This window comes from Perognathus longimembris, chromosome 1, assembly GCF_023159225.1.
Source record: "Perognathus longimembris pacificus isolate PPM17 chromosome 1, ASM2315922v1, whole genome shotgun sequence".
NCBI lineage: Eukaryota > Metazoa > Chordata > Mammalia > Rodentia > Heteromyidae > Perognathus > Perognathus longimembris.
The window spans coordinates 143,587,549-143,611,180 of NC_063161.1; the positions used below are offsets into that span (position 1 = coordinate 143,587,549).

Consider the following 23,632-nt stretch of genomic DNA (forward strand, 5'->3'; position numbering starts at 1 on the left):
GGAAATAGAGACTGGACATAAAAGCTGTTTTATAAGGCATTATAGTAATTCAGGTGAGAGATGGCAATAAGTGCTCACCTGTGCCAATAATGGGGAGAAGACAATATTGGGGACAATATTGGGGAGAAGACAGGTATATTTGCAAGGATTTAAAGTACAGAGGGTTAAGGCCTCTAGGAATCTCTGTTGCCACCTGAACATTTCCTCTCCAAAGTACCCCACTGTTTTAGGTAGCACCAAAGCAACAAAGAAAGCAAAATGTGATTCCTATTGCCTACTGTCAAGTGACAGAGAGAGAGAGAGAGAGAGAGAGAGAGAGAGAGAGAGAGAGAGAGAGAGAGAGCGCACGCGAGTGAGCAAGCACTTCTTATCAAAATCCTTAATTCACTGCTAGGCATGAATGGTGGCTCAGGCCTGTAGTCTCAGTACCCAGGAGGCTGAAACAGAAGGATGGGAAATTCAAAACCAGCTGGATTATATGATGACAACCTGAGGAGGTAATAAGTTTGACAAGAAATGTACCCACTGCCTTACATATGTAACTAACCCCTCTGTACATCACCCTGACAATGAAAATTTAAAAAAAAATTCAGATACTTGCTGAACTGAGTTTTTAGTCAAACTGTGAATGACTGACTATAAGATGAAATTGGTTGCCTTTAGATAACATGTTTATTAGGGCTGTTTCTAGGATGATAGATGACTAACTGGTTAGATGAACAATTAAGCCACTATGATAAATGAAAGTCATGTCTTCCCTGGCTGGAAATTAAAAGCATAGACGCTACAGGCAACTTATTCCACATAATTTATTCAAAACTGTGTACTCAAATACAAATAACAAGCCTAGCTATGTTAAAATTGTAATGCTGCCTTTGCCAGTCCTGAGGCTTGAACTCAAGGCCTGAACACTGTCCCTGGCTTCATTTTGCTCATGGCTAGCACTTGAGCCACAGAGCCATTTCTGGGTTTTTCTATATACGTGGGTGCTGAGGAATCGAACCCAGGGCTTCATGTATTCAAACATATTCCCAGCCCTTGTTGCTTATTTTTATAGACAATGGTGTCCTAACTTTAAGAGTTAAAAATATAATCATTTACTAACTTTCTGAAAGACAAACTTAGAAAATTCAATTTATTGTTCTTTGCAGCGCGTTGGTTTATATGAAAATGTTTAAATGGCTGTGTATGTGTATGTGTGTATGTGTGTGTGTGTGTTTAGTGACAAAGTGTTAATACATATCCTGGCCTTACCTTGAAATTTCCATCCTTCTGCCTCAGCCTCCTCCTGAGTGCTGGGATTATTGTCATTGGTGCTACCACACCCAGTTTCCTAATGTTTGTACATCCTTCAATTTTTTTTTCTGGCAGTTCTCTCCTTTCTCCATTTTGTTAGAATTGTCAAATAACTAAAGAGAATGGAGAATTAGGAAAAAAACTTTTTTTTTTTTTTTTTGCCAGTCCTCGGCCTTGGACTGAGGACCTGAGCACTGTCCCTGGCTTCTTTTTGCTCAAGGCTAGCACTCTGCCACTTGAGCCACAGCGCCACTTCTGGCCGTTTTATATATATGGTGCTAGGGAATCGAACCCAGGGCTTCATGTATACGATGCAAGCACTCTTGCCACTAGGCCATATTCGGAAATAAACTTTTGAGTCTCTTAAATTGCTGAACATTTTTTTCTGCAGATACAATTGAAAAAGAATTTTTAAAATGCTATCTTCTGTTCTTGAATTGTCTTTTTCTTCAGTTTAGTTTCTTTGTCTTCATGTTTGTCTTTATACTGTTGGTTTGCTTTTGATTCCTGTTTAAGAGTGCAGGGCAGAAATCTGCTGTTGGTGTTTACTGCAGTTGTGTAAATAAGTTTGCTTTCCTTGGGCCTTTTCTTCTTCCTTTCCCACTCATATCCCCAGTAAACCTCAGGATGGGTTGCACTGACTGCCTCTCCTTCAGAGTGTAGGCAGAGCTGGCAAAGGGCAGCAGGCCTCCAAAGACAAGTCTCAGACACCCATATCACAGTCCCTACTTGGTACGATCTAGTCTACATCTACATGTGTCCTCGCTGCCAGTGGCTAGACATTCCTGTCATCTCCGAAGACTGGAGGGGGTGGGTACAAGCAGGAGGATTGCAGCCCAAGCCAGTCCAGGCATAAAGTGGAGCACTACCTCAAAATAATCAATGAAAACTGAAGGCTGGAAGCCTTACTCGAGCGCTAGACCACCTGCTTAGCAAGTGAAAGGCCCTAAATTTAATCCTCAGTACTACCAAAAAAATTAACATTTTAAGTGACAGAACACAAAGTGGTTCATATATCCCTTATTTAGAGTAGTCAGAGTTACTGTTAGGATTCCAACTCCACCCCATGGTCATCTTTAGCTGCAGGACCTGAAAAGACCAGTAACTACACTGACTAAAATTCATGCAGCTTAGCCCATAACCTAGTTCATGGATGACTACAGATCAGGGAGAGAGCTATAAAAATCTGAAAATTATCTCTACAAGGCAGTGGTGAATTAAGCAGTAGGTAGGTGCCCACCCTTTCTTTGCTTCATTTATTGGTTTCAGAGCTGACAGAATTTGAATGGAATGTTCTGTCATTTGGGCAATAGATAATATGTGGCTTACCAGGGGTTCATGGGTGGCATTAGACTACATTTTTAGAGTTAGCGAGTTAATCTAGTTAGCAAGTTAAACCAAAGCTAGGTGGGAAAGGATTTCATACAATTTTGAGACAGAAAGCCATTCTCAAACACCAATTTTAAAAGAGATTTGTAAATGTAGCATAGCTGGGAAGTTCTGGAAATGGACAAGGCTGATTTGGGTGGACAGTCAGCAATTTCTACCACATTTCTGGTTTATTGAGATAAACATGCCATAAAATTTACCTGTTTGAAGTAATCTGATTTAGTAGTTTCTAACACAGAGTTGTACATCCACCAGCACTATGTTTTATTACTCTTGTCATCATCCCCCTTTATGTCTAGCCCCTGATCAGTTTTTGTTTCAGTTGATTTACCCATTCATAAAAGTAGAATCATTTTTTAAATTTTTCTGTTGTTTGCTACAAGACTTGTTTGAAGTCCATAGTTTCTGGCTGGCTCTTATTTCTTGAGATGTTTTGCTTACAAATATATGCACTTTTTCAGGAATATATTATCTACCAGTTTAAATGTATTAATCACAGGTAAGCACTTGAAACATTAGCTTTCAAAGTTTTTGGTTGTTAGACTTAGCTTTCACAGCAGGCTTCAAGATACATCTATGTTACAGAACAAATCTCTTTGTTCCTTTATATGCCTGAATAATGTCCTATGGTAGAGATAGACCATATTGTGGTGATTAGTTTATTAATATGTTGATTCATCTATTAACTGATTTTTGGCTGTTACAAAAATGATCTGTTATGAACTTTTATGTGCAAGATTTTTGTGTGGATGGATATTTTCAAATTCACTTTAGAGCATACCTACGAGAGAACTTGATTGTAGTCATATGGTACCACTGTGTTTAACTTTGAGGGATTACCAAATTGTTGTCTTAAGCAGCTGTCTCGTTTTATATTCTCAGTAACAGGTATGTGGATCTAAATTTTCTTGGCTGAGGAATGTCTGACTCGAGGATGGTATGAGGCCCATGAAATCATTTAGTACACAGGTCAGATACATATGCTTCTCATATGTGTCTTGTCAACTATTCTCAGCTATATGCCTGCATTGATAATTTTGTATGGTTTGAATGATGTTGTAAATATGTACATGGCCCATGACAAAAGAAAAAAAAAAGGTTTCTCACCCTTGCATCCTTGCTAACATGTATTATAATTTGATTTTTGAGCATAGCCTAATCAAAATGATGTAAAGTGGTATCTCATTGTGATTTCAGTTCATATTACTCCGGTGACTGACAATCTTGAGCATCTGTTCATATTTTTCTGCTGCATTTAATATACAAGGGTTTTTTTATTGGCATATATTGTACAAAATGGTAGGCTTCATTATGGCATATTTCATACATGCACTTATACTTGGGTAATATTAGAGTTTTAAAATATTAGGAGTATTCATATTTTTTCACTTATAACAATGATCTACAAATCTTAGTACTTTCATGAAAACTGTCATGAAAGAGTATATATGTTAATGATCCCCTTTCTTCATCTCTTACTGATTGATAGGAACAGAATTGTATTAATTTAAAAAAGTGACAAAAGTTTGTCACTGCATGTGATATGGCTCAGTGTTTTCCAGCACAGACACAGTGATCCATGGTGGTACCAGAGTTAAATATCAGATTTCCTAATTAAGCTATGAAATAAGCTTTACTAGCTTTTAGTATACTGACAGGGTATACATACTTAGTATATACACATATTTTGCAGCTCTTGTTCAAGTGCATTTTTATGTATAGAGGTGTACAATCAAAAATATCTGGAGACCTCCAACAAAGACAATACATAAAATGGCTGCTGAGTTTTGAGAATGGAAAGAGAAAGCATTTATTAAATAGTTTCCACCCTCAACTGCATTCAGCAGGAAACATTCTGAAAAATTATAACTCTAGTATTACTGTTTCTGTGGATTTGACTTTAAGGTTTGAGTCAAAGATTATAAATTTATATTCTTTTAAAAATAATGCCTGAAGTTCTCTTTTACAAAATAATTTTAGTCTCTAGAGTATACTAAGATTTATGTTACAGGTCACTAGCTTTTCAAAACTCATGTGTTATTATAATCAATGCTGTTAAATTATTATTCTGTGTTGTGGAAAGCAGCCATCTTGTTGTGAAGAGAAAGGTTTATTTTCCTGTGCTGCCTATACTTATAACCGGGTAACAGAATGCTAATCCACATTGAAAAATATTTTTTATTTTATAATGAATTCTTCAAAAACATGTTTTGTTATCATCCACTGACCCACTTAGAGAAATTAGCATCCTCCCCCTATCCATTAGGTTATTGCTTCTTGGGTGGAATTTAATGAATATTAATAGCCTAGCTTAGAAGAGAAGGAGATAATTTATTAGGGTTTTGTGCATTTCCATTTTTATGTGTTATCTGTTTTCCTTTTTCTTTATGTGCCATACATCTTTTATTTCAGGTTGATTAATACCTCCTTTTTGTTTTTCTATTTTATTATCCATTTTCAGTACAAGATGCCTACATATTTTGATCCCTACTGACTAAGATAGGCAGTCTTGTAAATTGAATGTATATTTAAAGAAAGAATTTACTTCTTTGTTCTTGTTTTTTATTTCTGTCACACTGGAGATTGAGCTCAGGACTTGTGCTTGCTATAAAAGTGGTATGCCACTTGAGCCACATTCCCAGTCTTAGAGTTTTTTGTTTGCTTTTCAGATAGGGTCTTCTGCTAACTATCCACACTGGCCTTACCATGATCTTCCTACCTCCACATTCCAAGTAGCTGGGACAACAAGTGTTACCCTGTATAGCCCCAAGAAATGACATCTAATAAAAAAAAAAACTTTGTAATAACTGTTTATAATATGGGTATAGCATTTCCTCTCTTGGATTCATCAGATGTTACTTTGCATGTTGTATTTTTGTTTTTTCTCAGTCATCAAACGCAGGAAATTTCTGCCAACTCATGAAAAACACTCAGTTCTGATAGTTATACTGATGAACTGTTGACAATGGGTGATTACTTAATTTCCAAACCTTTTTTCCGTACAGAGATTCATATCTGCTAACTCACTCTCCATGACTATTGCATGCAAAATAATAATAATAGCCAATGCTAAAAGTACTTATTATCCCAATGACTACTTACTTTAACTTGGTTCCCACAACTATTAGGAATATCATAAACTAAATACCATTCTGCAGATGAAGAAACTAAGATTAAAGTTAAAAAAGATTAAAGTTACCCAAGGTCACACCAGGAGAGGATGAAAGACTGGATTTCCCTTTTTAAATTTTTTTTAAATTGTTATTATTAAGGAATTGCACAAAGGGATTATAATAACATAAATCAGGTTGTGAGTACAATGCTTCTTGGTCAATGTCACCCCTTCCTTCATTTTCTCCCTCCTGTCCCCACCCACAAGTTACATAGTTCATTTTTTACATGGTATATATTAAACACAACAACTGTATTTGCCTACCCTTCTCCCATTCCTGTGCTCCTGTTTTTCTGTCCTCCCAAAAGACACATTTTTATTTCCTAGTATTTATTTGATAAACAGTACTGTAGTTGTTTGGTGGAGTTAAGCCTTTAGATTCCTCCCCTAAGTATACCATCCTTTAGTCAGTTTATGTGTAAATACAGTGAACTGTGTTCATTCATTTCCCTGCAAATGACATAATGTTTTCTTTCTAATGAATGAGTAAAATTCTACTGTGTATACATACCACATTTTCTTGATCCACTCATCTTTTGTAGGGCATCTGGGCTGTTTCTTCAACATGGCTGTTGTGAGTAGCCCAGCAGTAAACATGGATGTGCCAGTGTCTTTACTGTCTTCTGACTTGTAATACTCTGGGTAACTACCCAAGAGTGGTATTGCTGGGTCATAGGTTAGTTCTATGTTTAGTTTTTGGAGTGGTTGTCCTAGTTTACATTCCTACCAACAGTGTAACAAAGTAAGAGCTGGAGTCTGATGCCCAAATTCACATGCTTAACACCAGTGATGCTTCTCATATGTAGTGCACTATCCTACTCCTTAGCTGGAAGTGCTTTCCTAGACTATACACAGCTTCTTCTCAGTTTTCTTTATTCTTCAAAAAACCTCACTGCAAGCTTCTGCTACTCTATTTCTACTCCTAAGCTCTAGCTGTTTTCAGTGTCTCTATAAGGGGTAAAAACCAGTGTTTAGCAGTTAAGGTAGGCATTCTCAGAATGGTGCCTCCTATGTTGAGGCTCTAGATGGATTTTATTGAATGTTGAAGCAAAAATGCAAATAGTAAAATTTCTAGAACATGTAACTTTCCTTTCCCGTGTTTTCTCTTGACTTTATATTCTTCCTATGTCATTCTAGTGTATTTATTCTGATAGTCAAGTTAATCTACTTACTTAACAAATATTGAATGTTTAATATTCATTTCTTCAACCATGGTTGAGTCAGCGAGAGAAAAAAGTCCCTCTTGTGGAACTTAGATGATAGATATTAGTCAAATAATTTCAAATAGGTAATTACGAATTGTTAGAAAGGTTGTGATAGGAAAGAGCAGAGGATCAATTATAGTAAAGGGAAGATGCTGGATGGTTCCTAAAGAGTGACATTTGAGCTGACCCCTGGAGGTTCAGAGGTCAGGAGTAGAGTCCTGAGGCCCTGTGGCCACATTAGAGGAAACCAAGTCGGCCTGGTTTCAAATGGAACAGGTGAGGCAGACCAGAACCTGGTGGGAAATACTGAAGACTGAACTTCAGTACTGAAGGAAATCAAGCCAGAGAGCAGCTTGGATTTAAAAGGCTCTCAGGCAGCTGTGTGCAGCTTAGCTTGTGTGGGAGTAGGTATAGGAAACCCTCTTGAGCTAAGGAAGAGATTTCTGAATCACCAAATGGGTAATAAATTTAATATGAAATCTTTAAGCCCTTTTTCCCTTTTTCTTGGGGGAGAGGAGTTGTTATCAGTATTGGAGTTTGAACTTGGGGCATTGTGCTTGCTCAGCTTTCTTGCTAGGTAGAATCACAGGCATGAGTAAATAGGATTACAGGCATGTTACAACTAAGATTACAGGCATGAGTTACTAGGATTGCAGGCATGAGCCACGGGTACCTTGCTTAGTCAATTCTTTCTTTCTTTCTCTCTCTCTCTTTCTTTCTTTCTTTCTTTCTTTCTTTTCTTTCTCTCTTTCTTTCTTTCTTTTGGTTGTGGGGCTTGCTTGAACTGTGGGCCTGGGCACTGTCCCTGTGCTCTTCAGCTCAAGCCTAGTGCTCTACCACTTGAGCCACAGTGCCATGTCAGTTTTTTTGGTGGTTAATTGGAGATAAGAGTCTCCCAGACTTTCCTGCCTGGGTTAACTTTGAACGTCTATCTGCAGATTTCATCCTCCTGAGTAGCTATCATTACAGGCATGAGCCACTGACACCTGGCAAGTTCCTAAAATCTGTATTTTTGGATGAGCATCCAGGCATTACTGAATAAAAAGTTTTCCTCTTTGCTTATTTGTTTGTTTTGTTGTTGTTTTTTTTGCCAGTCCTGGGGCTTGAACTCAGGGCCTGAGCACTGTCCCTGGCTTCTTTTTTGCTCAAGGCTAGCACTCTACCACTTGAGCCACAGTGCCACTTCCCGGCTTTTTCTACATATGTGATGCTGAGGAATTTAACCCAGGGCTTCATGTATATGAGGCGAGCACTTTACCACTAGGCCACATTCCCAGCCCAGTTTTTCTCTTGAATATATAACAAAGCAACATTTTCAGAGGGAAGTTCAATGAAAGAAAAATTAGTGGCATACTGAAACTTGGTAATTACTATTTTAATTAAAATTTTAAATTAAGAGCTAGGTGTGGCTCATCAGTATACTTGCCAGGCATGTGTGATAACTTGTAGTCAGTTTTCAATACTGGAGAAGAAATTTGGTGGATTTTTGTGGTTGGGTGTTTGTGGGTAGTATTAGGGTTTGAACTCGGGGCTTTGTGTTTGCCAGGAAGGCATTTTACTACTTGAGTCATGCTCGCAGCCCTAAGGTAATTTTTTTTTTCCCTTTGTGCCAGTACTGGGGCTGGAACTCGGGGTCTTGTATGCTTAGTTGGATTTTTCACTCAAGACTGTCATTCTACCACTTGAGCCACACATCTACTTCCAGCTTTTTGGTGGCTAGAGGGCCATCTTCAAATTTAGATCCTTGGATCTCAGCCTTCTAAGGAGCTAGGACCAAAGAGGCCTGAGCCACAAATGCTTTGGGGCCTGGGGGGGTGGGGGAGGGGAGTGCCAGTTCTGAAATTTTTTTAATTGGAAAGATGCATACCAAAGTGTCCCTAACGACAATTTTTTGGATTTTTGGACAGCTTTTACCTTCTTTATAGTTTCTGTATTTTAGGAAAATGATTTATACTACTATTTTATGATGAAACTAACAGAAGTATTTTATTAGGGGGAAATACATAAAAATCTCTTTTCCTTATACAAAAATTACTTTTTAATCCATATGTATTATATCTTATTTATTTTATTATTATTTTGGTTCAAGACTGGGACTTGAACCTGACGCTTTTGCTCACTGGCTAGTGTTCTATCAAATGAACCATGCCTCCAACCCCAGCACTAGCTATTTTAAACTTCAGATACTTAGAAATTAGAAGCTCTTAATGCACAACAAATTTAAGGGAATGTAAACTCATTGAAGTGTAATAGTTATGGCTGAATTCTTGAAATGAGGAAAGAATTCATTTTTACTTTTGGAAATTAGGTTGAACAAAATTTTTTCTCTGAAAATTCTGATGTTGAAAACAATGAAGAATCATGTGCAAGTTGTGACATTATGTCTGTTCAAAAGATTCTGTGTTGTATACTGTTTGCATCATTAAAGAATGAACTGAAAAGGAGAGATAAGCACAAGTGTAAAATTGTGACTTTGTTGCTGAATTTACCTTCTATGGAAAATGTAAATACTGCATCTATGGTGAATCTATGTATCTTCTACTGCCTTAAGTCAAGGAAAATGAGAGTTAAAAAGCAAGATTGGTTCTGGAATGTATATGGTGTGTTGTATATCAAAAGCTGCTGGCAGCAACTCACTATATATTTTATGTATTACACCAGCAGCAGATATTTCAGACATAACACAAAAAGGTACTCTTGATTCAGTGTCTCTGGCAGTATAATAAAAAAGTGAGGGAAAAATCTCCATAGTCTCTAATAAGCAATATATCAATGAATGCTGTCAGATTCTGTAGAAAAGTCCACAAGATGATTTATTACATTAATTACTGTCATAGGTTCCATGCTGCTAAGCCTACAAATGCAGCCATACTCTAAAGTTGATTTAAGAATTTATTTTTGCCAAGACAGAAGTACTCTTTATTGTGATTAATTATAATACAGTGTTTTCTTCTCCTCTTCCTTTGCCTTTGTTCTGGTACAGAATGTTTAATTTCCTTTCTGCGACTTAGAATTAGCTTTAAAATTGAAGGAGCTTCCTCTAGTTTCTTTTCACACTTGTCAGATGAACTCAGGCCATTTTATGCTGTCTTACTTCCTTAATTAAAATATCAGCATTTTTAGAGGGTAAAGAATCTCATGATTATTCCCTTATTTAATGCTGTACTAAATTCATGGTCCTAGTGCCTCTTGTTACAGTCATGAAGTAAGCTTATCAGTACATAGGATTCTTTGTCTTAGGGAATTAAAGGTCTACAATGAGCTATTTACATATATCTACTAACTCCAGTTCATATATGTCTATGATAAAATATTAATTTATATGAGAATGTCCAATATTAGTGGCCTTTATAGGGGAGTTCAGGTGAGATAGGACCACTTTGCTGTTTTGTTTTTCCTTCCTTTCTTTTCTTTCCAGATGCTAAAGATCAAACCGGAACTTTGTACATGATATGCAAGTGCTCTGCCACTGAGCTACAGCCCTTAGCCAGTCAAGAAAGACTTAGGTTTAGTAGGTTGGAACACATTTCCTAAGCATCAGTGTTTCAAAGATTGAACTTGCTGACAGGGTGCACACCCTGAACTAAGATGGTTTATTTTCCTATCTTACTTGACCCTCATAACAACTCTGAAGAAGGAAATACAGTCATGACTATTTTACCAATGAAGAAACCAAGGGTTAGGTTACAAAAGATACACGGATTCAGGCAACTTTGGTTAAGAACCATTGCTGGAATTTGAAACCAGCAGTCTTACCAGCAAAACTGGAGCCATTAACCATTAGCCATACTACTTATTTCAGGCAAAAGGAGTCAGTTAAGATAAAAATTTTAAATGAATTTTGGCAAATAGGTTCTTTAACTTCAGAATAACTCCAAAGGTGTTACAAAAAGAAGAGTCTAGCCAGGGACTGGTGGCTCATGCCTATAATCCTAGCTACTCAGGGCTGAGATCTGAGGACAGTGGTTTGAAACCAGCAGGGGCAGGAAAGTCTCCAGTTAACCACCAGAAAACTGGAAGTAGAGCTGTAGCTTAAAGTGGCAGAGCACTAGGCTTGAACAAAAAAGCTTAGGGACAGCACACAGGCCCTGTGTTCAAGCCCCCAAGACCCCCTCTCTTCCTCCCCCCCCCAAAAAAGGTCTAAATCTAATAGGTTCCAGGGAAATAAATAATTTCTTTAACTAGAACCTGCTGTTCTAGTAGCATAGAAAGCCTGTAATTGAGACAAGGCTTGGACTTAGGCTTTCTGGAAGTTTGAGGATCTTAAACCTAGGGAAAGCAAAGCTAAGGCATTATTTCTCAAAGTACTTACTTACCTTGTGGACTACACCTGTGTTAGAGTAGAACCATCTAGGGACTTGTTAAAAATTCATACTTCTGGGGCTGGGAATGTGGCTTAGTGGTAGAGTGCTTGCCTAGCATGCATGAAGCCCTGGATTCGGTTCCTCAGCACCACATAAACACAAAAAGCTGCAAGTGGTGCTATGGCTCAAATGGTAGAGTGCTAGCCTTGAGCAAAAGAAAGCAAGGACAGTGCTCAGGCCCTGAGTTCAAGCCCCAGGACAGGAAAAAAAAATCATACTTCTGCATGTTGTTGGCTGTGAGTTAATTCTGTATTGTAAAGATCTAGGAGATCAGTTGTCATTTCCTTTGTACATGCAGTGTCTTACCCTTGCATACTTTCCCTTGACCTGACTTAATTCATACATAGAGACAACTCCTGATATGGATATGAAAGAGAAAGAGACCTTTTCCCTATGTTTCAGGGCCCCTTTGTTGTTGTACTAAATATTAGTATATTGTGTGCTCTCTTCTATTTTCTGAATTCTTACTAAGGAGAAATTTCTCCAGCATCTCTAGTCATATAATATATATCTAAGAGAAATGAGCAGACAACTTATGTCTACATAAGTGAACCCTGTTTCAATGAAAAATGCTATGAGAAATTATACTGGACTAACTGGTATGATTTTTCTAAATTTTAGTCTTCCTGAATGTATGTGAGAAATGGTTTTTGTTGTTGTTTTGGTTTGGTTTTGTTGAACTTTGGGCCTGGGTGCTCAAAGCTAGAGCTCTATTGCTTGAGCACCCCGTCTGGTTTTCGGGTGGTTAATTGGAGATAAGAGTCTCACTCACAGACTTTCCTGCCTCAGCTGGCTTTGAACTGCAATCCTCAGATCTCAGTCTCCAGAGTAGTTAGGATTACAGGGGTGACCCACCAGCACCCGGCTAGAAAAAATTAACTGACCATAAAAATAATTTTCTGGTGAGATAGCTATAATAGCGTACAGATCTAGGTTCAATTAGTGATGTTAACAATCCTAGAAAATGGCCTACTTTAAAAGTTCTAAGAAAAAGGATAAGAAGCATAAAAAATAGCAAGAAGTTGGGTATTGGAAGGAGAAAGAAAACACCAAGTTTTTAAAGCACTTTTTATTGCCATAAAAATTAGAAAATTACCACAATTCATTTAAAAATAATTTATTTAAACTGTAAACCCAGGCCACTATTATTTCCAATAAGTTGAAGATATTGAAAGATACTATTATTTTTAAAAATGAAACATGGAATGATAGTACATGTGTAAAATCACAGTACTGGGGCTGGGAATATGGCCTAGTGACAAGAGTGCTTGCCTCCTACACATGAAGCTCTGGGTTCAATTCCCCAGCACCACATATATGGAAAATGGCCAGAAGGGGCGCTGTGGCTCAGGTGGCAGAGTGCTAGCCTTGAGCGGGAAGAAGCCAGGGACAGTGCTCAGGCCCTGAGTCCAAGGCCCAGGACTGGCCAAAAAAATAAATAAATAAAAATAAAATCACAATTTTATGCCTCTATCAGAAAGAATGACATTGTCCCATTTGTAAGGAAATGGAAGGACTTGGAAAAAATTATACTAAGTGAAGTGAGCCAGACCCAAAGAAACATGGACTCTATGGTCTCCCTTATTGGGAATAATTAGTACAGGTTTAGGCAATTCATAACAGAGCATCACAAGGCCCAATAGCTATACCCTTATGAACACATAAGATGATGCTAAGAAAAATGAACTCCATGTTGTGGAAACAATTGTTATATCACAGTTGTAACTACTTTCAACGTCCTATGTTTATCTGTAGCTTCTATTATTGATGATGTTCTTGTATCACCTTCCTGTGGTTGTACCTACACTATCGCTGTAATCTTATCTGAGTATATTGGAAACAGTGTTTATGGGTATTGGAAGTAGGAAATTCAAAGGGAATACCAAATTTGAGAGACACAGGGTAAAAAAAGAGAAACAACTACAAAAGCAATACTTGCAAAACTGTTTGGTGTAAGTGAACTGAACACCTGGGGGGGGAGGGAAAGGGGGGGAGGGAAGGGAGTATGAGGGACAAGGTAACAAACAGTACAAGAAATGTATCCAATGCCTAACGTATGAAACTGTAACCTCTATGTACATCAGTTTTATAATAAAAACTTAAAAAAATTTAAAAAATTAAAAAAATAAAATCACAGTACTGGAGAGGCTGAGACAGGAGGATCAGCAGTTCAAGGCCAGCCTGTCCTACACAGTGAGACTAAAGCCAGTCTAGACTACTAGAGTGTAAGGGTATAGAACAGTACTCTCACATGTAGATTAAACATTCCAATCTCAGCTTCACAAATATAAAACTACTCATCAGACTCTTTTTACTTTTTAAATTTAAAATACATTCTTATTTAATAAGCTCATGGACTTATATTTAGTAGTCTATTAAGAGAATTCAGATATCACTTTTTCCTCTACTTAAGTGAAAATTGAGGCAAAAAAGACCTCTCAAATGAAAATAATAAAGGAGAACGTTAGGCATCAGCAATTTGCATTGCTTTAAATATATTGCTTTAATAAAATCACACAGGGCTGTGATGGCTAAGTTTGTTTTTGTTTTAAATTAAATACTGCAGCAATAGAAGCAAATGGATTTGAATTTAAATCTAACATAAATCCCTTCAAATTAAGTGATAACATAAGAAACTGCACTAATTTGTGTGTTTTTTCGTGCTTTTTCCTAACAAGGAAGAAAATAATTGGATTAACAGGGTATATGCAAATAAGTACAGAAAATCATGACTACATAAAAATTTGACTTAGGTTGTTGGAAAGCACTCTTTTGAGAGATTCTAAGGCTTTTCCTAGGACCTCTACCAGGTCACACAAAGTAACCCAATGCATTTTTTTTTCCTTTTTGGTATCCTGGGGCTTAAACCAGGACCTCATGCTTGCTAGTCAGACCCTATGGATGTGCTATGCTTCCAACCCTTGTTACTTTAGTAGATGTTATTGTGGTTTGTGTAGGCCCTGCGGCCTGAACTCCAGGCCTGGGTGCTGTCCTTGAACCTGAAAGCACACTTAACTGGGTGGATTCTCCTTTTGAGAAGCTTAAATGTGAAGTATTATGGCTCTGAATAGTGCAGGTAGAAAATAAGAGGCCTTTCATTCTAATAGCCAAACCATCAGGCCTTCTATATAGAATTTTTCTACTCTGTTTATAACCAAAACATACCAGAGATGCAAGGTTCACTAAGAATAAGTAAGCACTTCATGGAAGAGGATATCCAAATGGCCAATAAACCTAGAAAGATGAATGTTCAACATTATTAGTCATTAGGGAAATAAAAGTTAAAATCACAGTGTAGAACCTACCTCTACTAAAATAAAGATTGACAGTTCTTAGTGTTAATGAGGCTATGGAATAACTTGAGCTCTCACACACTACTTTGGAATGTTGGTTATCGGTTAAGGCTGAGCCTCTGATTTCTTATGACTCAGCAGCTCCAAGAGAAATGTATGCACCTGATCATTATAAGACACCTGTGAGAATGTTCACAGCAGTTTTGTTAGAAATAACCCCAAACTTTTATTCTGAGAAAAATGTAACATATACATGTCTGAAATGCTATGGTGTAATTATATGGCACAATTACTACACTCTAAAAATATATAATAGGTTCTGTTGAAGAGGATGGGTACCAGCAGGAAAGGGTTGAGCCAACAAAGGAGCGGAATAATGAGGATGAAATGGTTGAAGTGATTTGTTTGCATTTATGAAAATGAAACTTGTTAAAATTATTTTAAGAAGGGGCAAGGGATAAGGGACACAAGGGGGTGAGGTTGGCCAGTATGCATATATGTGTGGAAATGTACCAATGAATTGTCCCCACCCTATACAACTGATACATACTAATCAAACAAAAAAGAGAAAGCCCCAAACAGATAATAACAGAAATCTAATAGAATACAATGTCTGTAGAATGGAAAAATGAATTGTTACTAATTTACACACTGGAATGTTCCATAGCAACAAGGGTAAATTACCTACAGATACACAGTAGTGTGGGTGAAGCTTACAGTCAACATTGGGCAAAAAAATCCAGTTATAAAAGTGTTTACCTCCTAAATCCATTTATGTATGGTGCCATAATAGGTTTAGTTTTGCCAAACAAGCCTCATATTTCAAGTCAAAATAGCAGTTTTCTTGGTGTGAGAGAGGAGGAAAAAGTTGCTTCTGTGGTTCATTTCCTTAATCTGGGTACTGGATTCACAAGTGAAAGCAATTTGTGGAAATTCATCGCTGCAGGCAAAGGGTTGTATGTCATCTACTATATTATATATATGTTATACCCCGAGACAAATACAAGATAATTGTAATAGTTCCATACTTAACAGTTTTCTCTTGTCTTACTTGATTTTGTTAGAAGCTGAAGATTTTCAGTATTATTTGATTTAAAACATAGTTATCATTCTCTCTAATTCTTGTAAAGTCAAAGTGTATGTCTTCTCTGGTACATTCTAAGCTTCTAGAAAAGAGTTGATAGTAGAACAGTTTCTCTTGTTCTTTTCCCTGAGGAAAAAAAAAAGACCAGTCACTCAATTTTAAATTGACACCTAAAGGCTTGGAAAAATAAATTTCAGTTTATTTTTTTGTATAAAGGACATAAATAATAATGAATATTTTATAAAATAAGAATGTAGATTGAGGTAGAATCAGTATCAAATGATATGATTTGATAATAGTTACTAAATAACTCTTGTGAATACAAGCATACTGAATCTGGAAGAAATGGGTTAAAACTTTCAGCCTCTGCTTTATCTTGGACATTTTAGTAGTTCTGCAGAACACCAGTTCCAGTTTAGAGAATCAACCTTTCTTATCCTATAACCCTCAGGAATTCACATCACTTTAACTCAGGCCTCAAAGTGCTGTGTTTTTTTTTTCAATTTATTTTTATTATAAAGGCAATGTACAGAGGGGTTGGAGTTATATAGGTCAGATGAGGACTTTTTTTTTTGAAAAATGTCACCTCTTCCCTCTTTTCCTCCCAATTTTCCATCTCCAACCCCCTCCTCCCCAATATAGTTCATTTTCAACAGAGCATCTAGTGAGTATCACTGCTGAATTAGTTCACTGTTCTGTGCTTCCCCTACCCTCCCCAAAACAGATGAACTTACTTATAAGACAAAAAGTACAGAAATAAAAAACAGTGACAAAGGGGAAAAACATAACAAAATGTAAATAAAAAGACTTCTTGTTTCCACTATTTGGAATTTATTTTGATAAACATCATTTTATATGATCATATACAAATGATTTCACCTACATCAGCATCCATATAGTATAGACAGAGAAGGACAGGAACTGCCTAGATTTAATCATTAATTTATAAATTTTGTTTGGACTCTCAGTCTGTTACACCCTTTCCCCAACATGTACCTTAGTAGATTTGCATAAACTCAGTCTTCATCACTGATAAGGAAGTTACAGAGAAGATCCCATGTGAAAGTTGAGAAACTGGACATGATTTTCCTAGCTTTGACTGTGACTGTTTACTTCTTAGAAAGTCTTTGAAGTTTAAAGACTGCTATGATAGATATTTGAACAAATAGCCAAAATAAACAGATGTGCTGCCCCCTTTAGTTTTATGTATAAATAGTCAAAGAAGCCAGCTGGTGAAAGGTTACCTCTAAGGTTACCTGTGGTTTCCATGTTTTTTTTATGGAAAGATAGATATCATTATTATTGATACATAAGCAATTTCAACTGAGGAAAAAGTATAACTAAAAGCTTAAGTTTATTGAATTATAAAAACCTACTTTATCTGGCACTGATGTATAATCCTAGCTCCTTAGGAGGCTGAGATCTGAAGATTGTGGTCTGAAGCCAGCCTGGTCAGGAAAGTCTGTGAGACTCTTATCTCCAATAAACTACTCAGAAAAGGTCAGAAATGGCGCTGTGGCTCAAATGGTAGAGCACTAGCCTTGAGCCAAAAACAGAGGGACAGTACCCAGGCCCTGATGAGTTCAGGCCCCAAGGCCAGCACAAAAAAAACCCAAAGCAAAAAAACCTACTTTCGTATATTTGAATTTTAGAAATGTAAACTCTCAAAAAAGTGTAAATATCTTAACAAGTGAATTTTAGTTTATTTTATAAAGTAATCTGTATCTGGGCAATTCTGCTTTAGAATTGCCATTTTAAAATAACATGGTTATTCACAACTGCTTTGTAATACAAAGGTATATTTTATGAATAAAATTAGTTTATTAGAAACTTTGTTTTTATTACTGGGTGTGGTAATAACAGACTTTTGACTAAGTAGACTTGCAAATGATTGTGAACTTTTCTCTACATAATTGGGAATAAACAAAATGCTTGAGGATCAGAAATTGTGTTTTTTGTTGTTTTAAACTAACCACTATGTTTGCCTCTCAAGAATCAATAGAAAAACCAACATCATTATGTTATCAATCGTGTATCCTGGTTTTCTATGTGTAATTCCATCTTTAGGGCTTCTTTTAATTACCATATCTCACATCATAGTTGTGATTGTTGACCAAAAGTTTTTATTACTAACCTTAAGATCCCAAATTTAAATACTAGCTAAAATAATATTATTTAAGTGATAGCATCAAACTTAACTTGTAAAAGGAAACATTAGGTAAAATAGAATAGGGTTTCCTTGTAGGACACAGTAGAACTTTGTTTTTCAGAGTGTGGCTCTGGAACCTCATTCTGAGAATAGAGGTACTGATTAAGATGCAAGTTCCTAGAGCTGCCTCCAAGTCGCCTGCATGTGATTGGACACCCTGACTGATTTTGAAGCATATTGAATTGTGAGGCCAGCAGCATTACTAGTCCTGGGTAACCCACAGCAGAAACAAGTACCTCATGTCTTTGAGGCAGAGTATAAGTAATGTCAGTAAAAATAAAACATTGTGTCCAAGAAAAGACATCTTCTTGATCATAACAGCCTATTTCACATTTGACCATTGCTTTTTCTTTCCTCAAAAAATACAAATATTTTACTCACTACAAACTGCTCTGTGGTCATGAACAAAATATTTATAAACTATGTCTACCTGAATTGCTACAGAAGAGCAAATATCAAATGTACTGTCATCAAACATCCATCCAGTCATTTTTAAAACTACATTTCTCAGGATGTGTGAAAGTAAAAGTTCAGTAAAAAGTTCAGTCAAATGATCCAGTACCAGCTCCTGGTTCCACAAGTGTAGTGATTCAGGATGCATTTATCAGTTCTCAGGTGACCCTCCATTTATCCGTAGAATAAATATCTGCCCCACATTTTCCCCCAAAGGAAAGCTGCCACCAGTCACTATTCCCACAGTGACACAAAACACAGTGTACCAGTGACACAAGAAATTCACTTTGATGGTCGTGGGCCATTCTTTTGTCTAGAACATTGGTGAAACTTATGACAGACCTGTAAATACCATTGATGGTGATCTCTGTAAAATGGATCCTTCTTTCTCTTTTCGTTATAAAAGGAAACTTTATTTCAGAGTAGAAAGTGCATTGTCTGAACTCATCAACACCCTCTCTATCCCTCCCCTCCCCCGTTTGTTGCAGACCAGGATGAAAGAGCAGCTGAGCTCAGCAGGGAGCAGAATGAGAAAACCATCCGGAGCACGCAGACTGCGCTCCGCAATTTCCGCGAGTTCCTCATCTCCAAGTACCCTTCGGAAACCCGAGAGATTTATGTCATCCCTTGCAAGGAGTTGGATGCCTACCTTGCCTCTTTCTTTGTTGATGCCAGGCAGAAAGATGGGTCCGAGTACGAACCCAACAGCCTGGCGAATTATCAGTGTGGGCTAGAACGGTACCTGAAAGAACACAGGTATGGCTACAGTATCACCAGGGACAAGGAGTTCAAGCGCTCCCAGGAGGCCCTGAAACAGAAGCAAATCGAGCTCCGCTGCAAAGGAAAAGGAAACAAGCCACACAAGTCCATGAAGCTCACCTTTGCGGATGAGCTCATCCTGCGCAAAAGAGGGCTGCTCAGCCGGTACAACCCCGAGGGGCTGCTCAACCTCGTCTGGCTCAACAACACAAAAGCTTTCGGCCACTGCACAGGCTTCCATGGATCTACCTTGAAGTGGGGCGATATCCGACTCCGAGTCACAGAAACGGGCCTAGAGTATCTGGAGTGGATGGGTCAAGACACTGGAGATCTGAATGCCAAAACCAAGAGGGGGGGCACGGACTCGCGCGTGTATGCCACCCAGCACGCCCCACAGACCTGCCCGGTGCAGGACTATAAGGAGTACGCCCAGCGGCGGCCTCCTGCCATGCGCTATGAGGATGCCCCTTTCTACTTGTCCATCAAGCCAGTGGTGAACTTGGCAGCTCTGCACTGGTACAACTGCCAAGCCCTCGGCAAGAACAAGCTGGCCAAGATGGTGAAGACCATGTGTGAGAAGGGCAACATCCCTGGCAGGAAAACCAACTTCAGCGTGTATCAGAGCTGTAGCACTTTGTCCGAGGCCCAGAGCAACCAGCTGGTGCTCATCTGTAACAACCTGAGCCAGCAGGCCGCCCAGTCGGTGGCCGACCACTCCAACAGTGGCAATTTCATCCTCTCCGCCTCCTATGACTCCTCCTCAGATACAGCTTAACCAGGTGGCTTGAGCAAGAACCCAGTTTATTAGGTCCTGAGAAACTGTGATTGTCCACCACTCCTCCTTCCCTTCCGTCTGCCCTCAGTGTTAACTTTATAAAAGTATAAATATATAATATATTTTTTCTTTTTACAAATAAGCCAGTGGCAATAGTTTAGTATTACTATCATAGTATTTATAGCTTAAAAAACAAATGTACTTGTGAGTGATTACATGGTAATTACTGTTACAGACTTGACAAAACTATCATGGTTCTCAGGCAACCGGAGAGAAAGAATTTGTTTTTTTGAGAAAACTGTCAGAAAGGAAACTGAAAGTCATCTTAAACACTGTGTCCCCAACTCCTGCTTTTCCTCCCCACTTCTCTCACTTTTGGCCTCCTTTACAAATGGCTTTATTTTTTTATTTTTTAAAATTCTATATTAATCAGTAGGAGACAACACTTTGCTCACACATAATGGTATTCAGTCAGATCAAAATATAAAATTGATATAAGCTGGACCTTGAATTATATATTCCTTTTTAACTTAAGAGTTTTACCTCCTGTGCCTCATTTTTCACCATGTTGGGAAATCTAGATGTTCAGAGAACATCTTTTCTTTTGTGAGGGAAAGGGAGTTGAAGCAGGCAAAAGGTGTCATTCTTTTTTGGAAGATAATGTAATTTTAAAATAATATGCTAAGTCTGATATTGTGGCAAAAAAGATGGCTCATTTTCACTGGTGTGTTGGACCTGGGTATAATTTTTTTTATTCCTAGGTCACTATAAATGAAGAGTTTGGTTATTAGGTTTGTAAGAAATTTTAAACTACCAAAACTTTGAAAATATTCCCAAGCACTAGATTGTATTTATATCAGGCATAAAAAGGTAGAGAATGGAAGTCTTAAGGAAAAATCTCGAAGCACTAATAGACAACAGGAAGACTTGTTCTTTTCAAAGCTCAGATCTCCTGAGTAATTTGTAAATGTTACACTCAGTTTCTTCTCTAGGGGTTGCTTGACTCTGCGTTTGAGATCAAAGGAATATTTACACTCACTTTAACTAGGTTTAGCCAGATTCAAAACATTTTTGAAAACTTGCAGATTTCTTCTACTGTGAATATGAATGCATATATATGTTATATCCTGGAGTTAGAATAATAACTAGTCAGATATTTGTAATGGTTTTTCCAAGGTCTTTGTGTTTGAATCTTGAAGACTTATGAATTCCTCAGTCTTCAAGTTTCGAAGAATGATTAAAATTCTTCAAAAAGAAAATAAATTTAGACATTAACATCTTAGTACAGTTGAGCTAGATTTCTATCCAGTACAACCATTAACACACAGGGCTCCACATCTTAATTGATTTGTAATAGCTGGACATCCTATTAGTAGATATTTGTTGTTCTTCAAAGTAACAGTAATTCACATTAGGAAGGTAGATGGTATATTAATTCATTGTATGATGAGGACAAATTTCATTCTGATTTGCTTTGCTAACTTGTCACAAAGCTGAGCTTTTTCAGGGCTCAGTGGTTCTGTCACTTAAGTCATAAGCACATAAAGATCTTTTCCTTTTATATAGCTCTGGGAAAGGAAGTCTGCCTTGGGATTTGTGGGGGTGGAATTCACTGCATTGTCATGACTTCCTCTCCACAGAGAAGCATCCATTTATACATATAGAGACAAGAAGAAAGGGAGATGATATATTTCAATGCTATCTTAATGTTTTCAACAACTTTGAAAAGAAAGTGAGTTATCTCCATTTTTGGTGAGATCACAATAAATCAATTAGACTGTAGGTTAAGAAATGGTAATCTTTCATCTCACTCCTGAGCTTTTTCTATTCACTCTTTTAATACCAGCTTGTAATTAGTTCCCAGTGATGTAAGCCAGAGATGGATAGAGTATCTTTGAGCATCTTTCCATCTCTGAAGACTCATTAAAAGGGATGCTGTGATCTTTCATGACATGACACACTGTGTCCTCTAGTCTGGACCCACCACAGCTGCCATTCATTTTTTTAAGAGTTAATATACTTTTATTTTGTAACTTATAAACAACTTTGCCTTTTAATAGTTAACCTATCATTGGTGATCATTTCCCTTAGGTACTGAGAGATAGATTAAGTATCTATGAACACTTGATAGGCCCAAGAAAGGGGAAAAAATAGTCCTGATTAAAAATGACACTAGAAACATACACATTCATTTTAAATCAGAGTATCTTTCTCCCCATCCTGTTTACAAAATGTTATTATTTTCTCTATTCTAGAGTTTGTCCACAAGTACACAAGACAGCCTACTTTAATGGAATTTGTCTTTTAAAAATAAGATTCTTTTTATGTGGGCTAACTCACTGTTTAAAAGTGTCTATGAAATATTTTAAATGTTACTATTTTTTGTGTTGTTGTTTTTGGTCAGTCCTGGGGCTTGAAAACAGAGCATGAACACTGTCCTTGGCTTCCTTTGCTCAAGACTAGCTCTCTACCACTTGAGCCACAGTGCCACTTCCACCTTTTTTGTTTATGTGGTACTGAGGAATTGAATCCAGGGTTTTGGGCACGCTAGGCAAGCCCTCTACCAGTAAGCCACATTCCCAGCCCTTATTTTTATTTATTTTTTTTTTTGCCAGTCCTGGGCCTTGGACTCAGGGCCTGAGCACTGTCCCTGGCTTCTTCCCGCTCAAGGCTAGCACTCTGCCGCTTGAGCCACAGCACCGCTTCTGGCCGTTTTCTGTATATGTGGTGCTGGGGAATCGAACCTAGGGCCTCGTGTATCCAAGGCAGGCACTCTTGCCACTAGGCCATATCCCCAGCCCCCCAGCCCTTATTTTTTAATTGACATGATTCCTAAGTTATTGATATGTCTTTGACAGCAAAGAAGTTTGCTTGAGGACAATGGGCAGTCAGTATGCACTGAAAACAGAACTAGAAAACTCAAATTTCTGTGTTTTTGAGGTACTGAAATGAAATTTTTCCTGTCTGCTTAAGCTGTATTTTCAGGCTGGGGATTTGGCCTAGTGGCAATAGTGCTTGCCTCATATACATGAAGCCCTAGGTTCAGTTCCCCAGTACCACATATACAGAAAATGTCCAGAAGTGGCACTGTGGCTCAAGTGGCAGAGTGCTAGCCTTGAGCAAAAGAAGCCAGGGACAGTGCTCAGGCCCTGAGTCCAAGGCTCAGGACTGGCCAAAAATAAAGCTGTATTTTCATTTAGACAAACACAATTAAATTTATTTATATTTTGTTGTAGTAGCTCAAAGCAACTAGGAACATTGTAATATTTACTTTCAGAAAACTTATGAAGAGTGGCTTATTAAAGGCACAACAAAATTATGGCAACTCTTTGAGTTAATTAAATTATGAGAAATCTGCAGCTACCTCTAAATTTTGTGCTCCGCTCTAAACAATACATAGACCATACCATTACCAAATGTCACTTTTATTATTCAGAATTTTAATTTAAAATCACTAAATACTGTGGCAGAGGTAGATGCAAAAATCAAAATCATGTCTGCACTTGTAAAAATGTAACAGTCCAGCCAGGCACCAGTCCCTCACACCTGCAATCCTAGCTACTCAGGAGGCTGAGATCTGAGGACCGAGGTTCAAAGCCAGCCCAGGCAGGAAAGTCTGTGAGACTCTTAACC

At 37.7% G+C, this 23,632-nt stretch overlaps 1 protein-coding gene across 3 annotated transcripts in view; it reads left to right on the forward strand.

Annotated features, from left to right (window-relative positions):
* Window positions 1-23,632, forward strand: part of Kiaa1958 (KIAA1958 ortholog) — a 116,623-nt gene that overhangs the window by 67,164 nt on the left and 25,827 nt on the right. The window contains exon 3 of one of the 3 annotated variants that reach the window (XM_048339282.1): window positions 18,954-19,037. The exons of 1 other annotated variant lie outside the window; for it this stretch is intronic. In XM_048339282.1, coding sequence (XP_048195239.1) covers window positions 18,954-19,037 — 84 coding nt within the window. Of the gene's footprint in view, window positions 1-18,953; window positions 20,282-23,632 lie in introns of those variants that run through there. One more of the 3 variants, XM_048339266.1, reaches the window with a different exon arrangement.